The sequence below is a fragment of the Haematobia irritans genome, chromosome 4, assembly GCF_050003625.1.
Source record: "Haematobia irritans isolate KBUSLIRL chromosome 4, ASM5000362v1, whole genome shotgun sequence".
Lineage (NCBI taxonomy): Eukaryota > Metazoa > Arthropoda > Insecta > Diptera > Muscidae > Haematobia > Haematobia irritans.
The window spans coordinates 27,997,877-28,009,208 of NC_134400.1; the positions used below are offsets into that span (position 1 = coordinate 27,997,877).

The 11,332-nt window shown below is 32.2% G+C and overlaps 1 protein-coding gene across 1 annotated transcript; it reads right to left on the minus strand.

Annotated features, from left to right (window-relative positions):
• Positions 1 to 7,039: 7,039 nt before the first annotated feature.
• LOC142235333 (uncharacterized) lies at positions 7,040 to 8,092 on the minus strand. The gene is made up of 2 exons (XM_075306589.1): positions 7,360 to 8,092; positions 7,040 to 7,098 (listed from the first exon to the last, which is right to left on the minus strand). Exons 1-2 carry the CDS (start codon positions 8,090 to 8,092, stop codon positions 7,040 to 7,042), a joined length of 792 nt encoding a protein of 263 aa, XP_075162704.1.
• Positions 8,093 to 11,332: the final 3,240 nt, after the last annotated feature.

The following is an 11,332-nucleotide window of genomic DNA, read 5'->3' on the forward strand; positions in this document are numbered from 1 at the left end:
GTTTTTTGATAGAAATAAAATTTTGAGAAAATTTTTTTATAGAAATAAAATTTTGACAATTTTTTTTTTTCAAATAAAAATTTGACAAAATTTTCTGTAGAAATAAAATTTTGACAAAATTTTCTGTAGAAATAAAATTTTGACAAAATTTTCTGTAGAAATAAAATTAAAAAACAAAAAAAAATTTTTAGAACAAAATTTTGACAAAACTTACTGTATGCAGAAATGAAATTAAAAAAAAATGAACAATGACATTTCTAAAAAAATTTCCTATAGAAATAAAATATTTACAAAGTTTTCCAAAAAATAAAATTTTGACAAATTATTCTTACAGATATAATTTTGACAAATTTTCTACAATTTTAACAAAATTTTCTATAGTAATAAAATTTTGACAAAATTTTCAATACAAATGAAATTTTGACAAAATTTGCTATAGAAATAAAATTTTGACAACATTTTTTTATAGAAAAAAAATTTTTGAAAAAACTTTCTATAGAAATAAAATTTAGACCAATTTCTTTATAAAGATAAAATTTTGACAAAATCTTCTATAGAAATAAAATTTTGACAACATTTTCTCTAGAAATATAATTTTGAAAAAATTTCAATAGAAATAATTTTTTGACAAATGATTACCATTCCATTGTGGCGCTACCCTTTCTTGCGATGGTACATAAACCATTATTGACAAATCTCAATGAAAACGGATTCATTATGTATGACTGTTGGCGACATATTGAGAGAACATGGCCGTCGACTACTACGGAAATAATTAAGATTAGTGAAATTGACACCACTGCTCACTATGGCCATGTGCAAAATTTAATCACATTTGCAATGTGATGCTAACATCGCATGTTAGTTCTCGATTTATATCCTTATGAATATTTGAACCAACAATATTTCGTATTTTTAATATCAATTGCCTTTGTATATTAAGGTTGAATTAATATTCGCCCATTTTCGTCAGAAAATCGTTTGTCAAAAATCGATATTGGCGTCAAACTCCATAAAGTGTATTTTTCTTGGTCGTGATGAAATTTTGAATCGTTCTAGCGATGTCCGTCCGTCTGTTGAAATCACGCTAATATCCGATCGAAACAATCTATCGGTCTCGTAAGTGTCCGTGATATGTAAAAACTGTATCAACTTAAGGTATATTCCAGAAAATTTGAGGGAAACAAAAGAGGTTTTCATACCAAAAACAGGGAAATTCTTTCACTCGATTAAAAGAATGTTGACGATTATTTCCTATAGAAATAAAATTTTGACAAAATTTTCTATAGACATAAAATTTTGACAAAATTTTTTTATAGAAATAAAATTTTGGAAAATTCTCGATAGAAAGGAAATTTTTGACATAATTTTCTACATATATAAAATGTTGGACAAATATTCGATGGAAATAAAATTTTGCAAAAAGTTTTTATAGAAATCAAATTTTCATAAAATTTTCTATAGAAATAAAAAATTTTCTATAGAAATTTCTATAGAAATAAAAATAATTTAGAATCGATGTTCACGGTACTTAGAGAGGCAGAATTGAAGTATGGCGTTCGCTTATATATATATATATATATATATATATATATATATATATATATATATATATATATATATATATATATATATATATATATATATATATATATATATATATATATATATATATATATATATATATATATATATATATATATATATATATATATATATATATTATGAACTTGATATGTAACAATTTTTGTGTGATTGGGGATCGACTATAGACCGATATGGACCTAGTTAGACAAGGTTGTTAACGGCCATATGCTATCACAATGTACCAAATTTCAACTGACTCGGATGAAATTTGCTCTTCCAAGAGACTCCAGAACCAAATCTCGGGATCGGTTTATATGGGGGATATATATATATATATATATATATATATATATATATATATATATATATATATATATATATATATATATATATATATATATATATATATATATATATATATATATATATATATATATATATATATATATATATATATATATATATATATATATATATATATATTATGTACTGATATGGACCAATACCTGCATGGTTGTTACAGACCATATACTAACACCACGTACAAAATTTCAATCAGATCGGATGAATTTTACTTCTCCAAAAGGCACCGGAGGTCAAATCTGGGGATCCGTTTTTGCATAGAAAAACAGACGGACGGACGGACATGCTTAGATCCACTCTGAATTTCACCACGACCCAGAATATATACATTTTATGGGGTCTTAGAGCAATATTTCGATATCTTACAAACGGAATGACAAAGATATTATCCTATCCTATGGCGGGGGGTACAAATGTTGACAATTTTTTTAAAGAAATAACATTTTGACAAAATTTTCTATAAAAATAAAGTTTTGCCAAATTTTCTTCAGAAAAAAAATTGACAAAATTTTCTATAGAAATAATATTTTGACAAAATTTTCTATAGAAAAAAAATTTGACAAAATTTTCTATAGAAAAACAAGTAAGGAAAGTCTAACGTCGAGCGGGGCCGACTATATTATACCCTGCACCACTTTGTAGATCTAAATTTTCGATACCATATCATATCCGTCAAATGTGTTGGGGGCTATATATAAAGGTTTGTCCCAAATACATACAATTAAATATCACTCGATTTGGACAGAATTTGATAGACTTCTACAAAATCTATAGACTCAAAATTTGAGTCGGCTAATGCACTAGGGTGGAACACAATGTTAGTAAAGGGGTGGAATACAATGTTAGTAAAAAACAAGTAAGTAAAGTCTAAAGTCGGGCGGGCCGACTATATTATACTCTTCACCCCCATGTAGGCCAAAATTTGTGTTACCATCTCAACTACTTCACATTTGCTGGAAGCTATATAAAGGAGACAATTTTTTTACTTCTACAAAATCTCTAGAATTAAACTTTAAATCGGCTAACGCTATCTAGTTAATTGGAGGAAACTTCAATTGAAAATGGGTCTAAAATGTGTAACAGTCTACCATATTTCCCCAACTCTGGTGTACGTATTATGGGAGCTATATATAATCTGAACCGATTTTGACTAAATTTGACATGTATAGTTAGAATAATAATTCTGCTATCTATGCGAAATTTCACGTCAATGGGGGGGCCAAAGTTGTGCTCCCCTGGTCATATGAGTGCAAATCGGACGGAAGACATATATGGGAGCCATATCTAAATCTGAACCGATTTCAACCAAATTTGGCACAATTACCGATACTACTAAACGTACCCCTTGTGCAAAATTTGAAGCAAATCACGGCAAAACTCTGGCTTTTGTGGCCATATAAGTTCAAATCGGACGAATGATATATATGGGAGCTATATCTAAATTTGAACCGATTTCAATCAAATTTACGAAACATTGGTAGAATTTCAATTTTACCCTCTGTGCAAAATTTCACGAAGATCGGTAGTAAACTTTGGCCTCTGTGGTCATATGAGTCTAAATCGGACGAAAAATATATATGGGAGCTATATCTAAATCTGAACCGATTTGGCTGATATTTTGAAAGATTTTCGAGACTCATAAAATATTTGGATGTACGATATTTCAAGAAAATCGTTTGATAAACACGCTAACTATGACCAAATCGGGGATAAATATATATGGCAGCTATATCTAAATCTGAACCGATTTTTGCCAAAACCAATAGCGATTGTCTCTGTCTCAAGAAACGGCCCTATGCCAAATTTGAGGACGATCGGACTTAAATTGCGAGCTGTACTTTGTGCACAAAATTACATATACAGACAGACGGACGGACGGACATCGCTAAATCGACTCAGAATTTAATTCTAAGCAGATCGGTACACAGAAAAAACTGAAACAAAATAAAAATCAATTATTGGCATAATTGAATGAAAAAATTATATCAAATACGATTTTTATTAAGTCAAACATGAAAATAATTGGTTGAATGAAAAACTGGCAAAAACATCAAAATTCACTGGTAATTGAATTCACAACACATCAATTACTATGTTCAATTGGACCAAGTATAAAAGTTATTGATTCAAGTATAATGCGTAATTGCCTGATAAAACTGTTTATGACGTTGCTACGTAACGAAAAATAAATTAATACAAACAATAAAATGTCATTTGTTGTTATTATTAAGAATCTTCTTAAGAAAATGGTCGAATTTACCCGCAAATAAACCGTGGTATCGGTACCGCGATTCGAAATGTTAACATTTACAACATTTTTGGCGCACCATATTGTATTTTTATCGCAGGTAAGTACCTTTATCTAAAGACCAGTTTTTTTGGTCAAGCGCGTTTTTTGGAAACTACACTGAAAGAATTCTCTTCGTAAAAATGAACATTTTCATTGTGAGTCTAACCTGTGACGTGTTGGTAGAATTCTTTCTCTATCTCAAGCACATTCACGAAATACTCATGTACGTTCACGCAAACAGAACTTTTAAAGACGATTAACGGTTCACAACAATTTTTAGACTCACGAGAATTCTCGTGACTTCGACTATTAGTCGGGATCACGACGAAAGTATCACAGCACAAACTTTTTACTATGGAAAGTTATTTTAATATATTTAGTACATATTTCTACGTTCGTAAAATTTTTAAAATTCGCTGAAAACTTTAATAAAATATGTAAATGATTTATTTCGTTGTATAAACTTACACACATCCTGAATTGGGTCGTTTAAAAACTTGCGAAGCTTTTTGGTATATACAATTACATTATTTCTATATTGTTTTGCAATTAGTTCGTGTACACGTCAAATTGCCCTATTAATGGATATAAGCCGACTGTCAAAAATATGTGGCCTAGAGGAAAATGTGTTTACTTCGAAAACGGGGATTTCGAGGATTTCTTTCCAGCAACAGAAGGTAAAATCATGTAAAACTTTGAAATATAATATACAGAAGAGCAGGATGCCTAAACAAATCGCATATAAATGAGGAAGATTTGAGAAATTCCAGCAGGTGGTACAGATAAATCAAAAACTTTGTGAGTTACCCTGTTAAATACGTCGTTTATAATGAATGTTCTGTATTTTTCTACCAAACATGTACTTCGCTGTATTTTTAATTATACATATTTTCAGAATTTCTTTTTTATAATAAAATGCATAATTTTTTTTTTTCAGAGTGTATTTGTATAATTTTCTTAAATTAATATAGATTATATAATACAAAGATTGTATTGATTAACATCGTAATAAACACAATTACGATAGTAATTGTATAGGTTACAAAATTCTATAAACATTGTACTCAGTTCAATTACGACTGTAATTGAAAACACTATATACTTCAAATACTAATGTATTTGGATTGAGTACTATGTCATTTGAATATTTTGACAAATTCCAATTACATTTATACTCAACGCAAATATTACTTCATTTGAAAATAGTTTTATGACAACCTTACAATTTGGGTAATTGGATTTACAATTTTCGTCATAAGCTGAAAATCAAATACAAAAATAATTGAATTCACAATTTTTGTATTTGATTCAATTATTCCCTATTTTCTGTCTATACTAAAAGATGGGTCTATGACCACTATTTCTTGGCGTTACATACAAATGCACAAACTTAATATATTTGGTTGAAATTTTGCACTAGAAGTACAATTAGTACTATAGTCTAGTGTGCCAAATTTTATTGAAATCGGTTCGGATTTAGATATAGCTCCCATATATATCTTTCGCCTGATATGGACTAATACGGTGCCAGAAGCTAGAGTTTTACACCAATTTGGTTGAAATTTTGCACAAGGAGTACAATTGGTAGTATAGTCATGTGTGCCAAATTTGATTGAAATCGGTTCAGATTTAGCTATAGCTCCCATATATATCGTTCGCCGGATTTACACTCATATGACCACAGAGGCCAATTTTTAACTCCGATTTAGTTGAAATTTTGCACAGGGAGTAGAATTAGCATTGTTGCTATGCGTGCCAAATTTGGTTGAAATCGGTTCAGATTTAGATATAGCTCCCATATATATGTTTTTCTGAAAATGGTCAAAACACCAACAGTTTCCTTGTTAAATCGCCACTGCTTAGTCGAAAAGTTGTAAAAATGACTCTAATTTTCCTAAACTTCTAATACATATATATCGAGCGATAAGTCATAAATAAATTTTTGCGTCGTTTCCTTAAAATTGCTTCAGATTTTAATGTTTCCCATATTTATACCCTGCGCCACACTGTGGAAGAGGGTATTATAAGTTAGTGCATATGTTTGTAACACCCAGAAGGAGACGAGATAGACTCATGGTGTCTTTGGCAATAATGCTTAGGGTGGGTCCGTGAGTCGATATAACCATGTCCGTCTGTCCGTACGTCCGTCCATCCGTCCGTCTGTCTGTGAACACATTTTTGTGATCAAAGTCTAGGTCGCAATTTAAGTTCAATCGCCTTCAAATTTGGCACATGTTCCTAATTTGGGTCAGAATAGAACTCTATTGATTTTGAAAGAAATCGGTTCAGATTTAGATATAGCTCCCATATATATCTTTCGCCCGATATGCACTAATATGGACCCAGCAGCCAGAGTTTTATACCGATTTGCTTGAAAATTTGTACAAACATAACACTTAGTCGTATAGTTAACCGATTTTATTGAAATCGGTTCAGATTTAAATATAGCTCCCATATATATCTTTCGCCCGATATGGGCTAATATGGTCCTAAAAGCCAGAGTTTTGGCCCAATTTGGTTGAAATTTTGCACAGGGAGTAGATTTAGCATTGTAGCTAGCGTGGTTGAAATCGATTCAGATTTAGATATAGCTCCCATATATATCTTTCGCCCGATATGCACTTATATGGACCCAGAAGCCAGAGTTTTATCCCGACTAGCTCGAAATTTTGCACAAGGAGTACAATTGGTAGTATAGTCATGTGTGCCAAATTTGATTGAAATCGGTTCAGATTTAGATATAGCTTCATTTCATTTCATTTATTTCATTTATTTATTTACTTTCATAATCCAGAAGCCTCATTCGGCAAATTGATTACATAGCATACAAAACATGAGACTTACAAATATCCTAATTTCTATTAAAATATAATTCAAATTCTATTTAATTACATTTTATGTCTTAAATATATATACATATATTTTTAAATAAACTTAAATATGAACACGAACATGATATTAAAGTATTATTAAATAATGATTAGCACGCGAGATTCAGAAATAGGGCTAGAGATAAGAGTTTATAAGTTCTTTGAATTTACTACATGACCACGAAAACTCTCTGTGTTCATAATTTATACGGTTGTTCCAGATTCGTATAGCTCGAATTTGGAACGAACGTTGCATAGCTAGAGTGCGAAATGATGGAACAATCAAAGAGCGTGTCCTCTGTGAGCTGCCGAATTCAAAATAGGACACTAAGTACTGAGGTCTTCTAAACTTCATTATTCTATAAAAAAGCAGTATTGTCCTAAGATCAATGAAATTCTCAAATGTATTACCCAAAAACTCAATTAAAAATGGCGAAATATGTGTAAAAATCCCTAGATTATAGACATATCTAACGATGCGATTCATACAAGTTCTTAGTCGAGTAAGATTAGTCAAATTCGTACCCGAGTATACTTCAATACCATATGTTATATGCGACAACAAGAGTGACTTAGCAATATGTTTCCTTACGCTCAAAGGAAGAAAAGCACCTGTATTATATACCTTACGCAGTAGAAACGTGACTTTTGCCGTAACCATGCCAATATGTTGGTCAAAGTTAAGTTTCTCGTCAATTACAAATCCCAAGACCTTAATAGAGGTAACATTCTGGATGGCAATGCTGTTGACAGTGAAATTTATTTGCCTATCCCGGCCGGTGTTAAATGTTATACATTTCGACTTCGCAGAGTTCAACGTTATAAAATTTCGGTTGCACCATCCTCCTATTATATCCAATTCGGTATTAACGTTACCATTGAAATTAAACCCTGGAGCTGTTCTATCACTTGCAATCAACTGCAGATCGTCTGCATACAGGTGAGGTTCCATAAAGTGAATATTTTCAAAAATATCATTCATGTATATAGAAAATAGCAGAGGTCCAAGAATGGAACCCTGCGGAACTCCTCTATGTACTCTTCGTGTAGAAGAAGAACTAATATTGTTCCAAATATATTGAGTTCTCCCAGTAAGAAAGGATTCAATCAACCGACATGCTCCGAAAGAAAACTTGTACCTCGAAAACAACTTGTTCAGTAGCACCTCATGACTAATTGAGTCGAAAGCTCTACTAAAATCTAAGCTAATCAATGCAACACGTCTCCCTTCATCCATATTCCTCCTTATACTATCAACGGTATTCACCATCATCGTGGTCGTACTGTGGCCCTTCCTGAACCCAGATTGGTTGCCGTTCAGAAAAGCCTTTTGTGCGAAGTATATATGTTTTTCTGATTTCGACAAGAAAGATCAAAATACCAACATTTTCTTTGTTAAATAGCCACTGCTTAGTCGAAAAGTTGTAAAAACGACTCTAGTTTTCCTAAACTTCTAATACATATATATCGAGCGATAAATCATAAATAAACTTTTGCCAAGTTTCCTCAAAATTGCTTCAGATTTAAATGTTTCCCACATTTTTTTACTAAAATTGCGTTCCACCCTAGTGCATTAGCCAACTTAAATTTTGAATCTATAGATTTTGTAAGTCTATCAAATTCTGTCCAAATCGAGTGATATTTAAATGTATGTATTTGGGACAAACCTCTTATATATAGTCCCCAACACATTTGACGGATGTGATATGGTATCGAAAATTTAGATCTACAAAGTGGTGCAGGGTATAATATAGTCGGCCCCGCCCGACTTTAGACTTTCCTTACTTTTTATTAAGAAATTCATAAATTATTGATATGTTCTCTTCATACATTCCATATGTGAGACAATAGAATTAAATAAATTAAATATTTTCGATGGCATGGTGGTCATACCAATTTATGGTGGAATTGATGTCAAATGCTTACAGTGAAATATGCATTCCAACCAACATTCCATGTTATTTTAAGGAATTTCTGTAAAATGTAATTTGTATCTGTGACAGTTATTGTTAAAATATTGGAAAATCATAAATTCAAATTATGCGAAATAGCACAGGACAGCGAGATTGTCATTTTACCCGAATGCGATGAAGAAATCATCATCCTTTTGGAAATTCTATCTTCTGCCCGAACCTCTCTTCCCCACCCTCCAAACCAATGACCCATTAGTTGTGGTTTCAATATGCATTTTTGGGATAAATTTTGGTAGCAGCAGTAGTGTATACGAAAACAAGTAAGGAAAGTCTAAAGTCGGGCGGTGCCGACTATATTATACCCTGCACCACTTTGTAGATCTAAATTTTCGATACCATATCACATCCGTCAAAGGTGTTGGGGGCTATGTATAAAGGTTTGTCCCAAATAAATACATTTAAATATCACTCGATCTGGAAGAATTTGATAGACTTCTAAAAAATCTTTAGACTCAAAATTTAAGTCGGCTAATGCACTAGGGTGGAACACAATGTTAGTAAAAAACCAGTAAGGAAAGTCTAAAGTCGGGCGGGGCCGACTATATTATACCCTGCACCACTTTGTAGATCTAAATTTTCGATACCATATGACATCCGTCAAATGTGTTGGGGGCTATATATAAAGGTTTGTCCCAAATACATACATTTAAATATCACTCGATCTGGAAGAATTTTATAGACTTCTACAAAATCTATAGACTCAAAATTTAAGTCGGCTAATGCACTAGGGTGGAACACAATGTGAGTAAAAAAAGATGGAAAACGTTTAAATCTGAAGCAATTTTAAGGAAACTTCGAAAAAGTTTATTTATGATTTATCGCTCGATATATATGTTTAGAAGTTTAGGAAAATTAGATTCATTTTTACAACTTTTCGACTAAGCAGTGGCGATTTTACAAGGAAAATGTTGGTATTTTGACCATTTTTGTCGAAATCAGAAAAACATATATATGGGAGCTATATCTAAATCTGAACCGATTTCAACCAAATTTGGCACGCATAGTTACAATGCTAATTCTACTCCCTGTGCAAAATTTCAACTAAATCGGAGTTAAAAATTGGCCTCTGTGGTCATATGAGTGTAAATCGGGCGAAAGCTATATATGGGAGATATATCTAAATCTGAACCGATTTCAACCAAATTTGGCACGCATAGCTACAATGCTAATTCTACTCCCTGTGCGAAATTCCAACTAAATCGAACCAAAAAATTGGCCTCTGTGGTCATATGAGTGTAAATCGGCCGAAAGCTATATATTGGAGCTAAATCTAAATCTGAACCGATTTCAACCAAATTTTGCACGCATAGTTACAATGCTAATTCTACTCCCTGTGCAAAATTTCAACTAAATCGGAGCAAAAAATTAGCCTCTGTGGCCATATGAGTGTAAATCGGGCGAAAGCTATATATGGGAGCTATATCTAAATCTGAACCGATTTCAACCAAATTTGGCACGCATAGCTACAATGATAATTCTACTCCCTGTGCAAAATTTAAACCAAATTGGGGTAAAACTCTGGCTTTTGGACCGTATTAGTCCATATCGGGCGAAAGATATATATGGGAGCTATATCTAAATCTGAACCGATTTCTTCCCAAATCAATAGGGATCTATTCTGAGCCAAAACACATACTTGTGACAAATTTGAAGTCGATTGGACTAAAACTGCGACCTAGACTTTGATTACAAAAATGTGTTCACGGACAGACGGACAGACGGACAGACGGACAGACGGACATCGCTATATCGACTCAAGAGCCCACCCTGAGCATTTTTGCCAAAGACACCATGTGTCTATCTCGTCTCCTTCTGGGTGTTGCAAACATATGCACTAACTTATAATACCCTGTTCCACAGTGTGGAGCAGGGTATAAACATATGCACTAACTTATAATACCCTGTTCCACAGTGTGGAGCAGGGTATAAAAATATGGGAACCATTTAAATCTGAAGCAATTTTAAGGAAACGTCGCAAAAGTTTATTTATGCTTTATCGCTCGATATATATGTATTACAAGTTTAGGAAAATTAGAGTCGTTTTTACAACTTTTGGCGATTTTACAAGGAAAATGTTGGTATTTTGACCATTTTTGTCGAAATCAGAAAAACATATATATGGGAGCTATATCTAAATCTGAACCGATTTCAACCAAATTTGGCACGCATAGCTACAATGCTAATTCTACTCCCTGTGTAAAATTTCAACTAAATCGGAGTTAAAAATTGGCCTCTACGGTCATATGAGT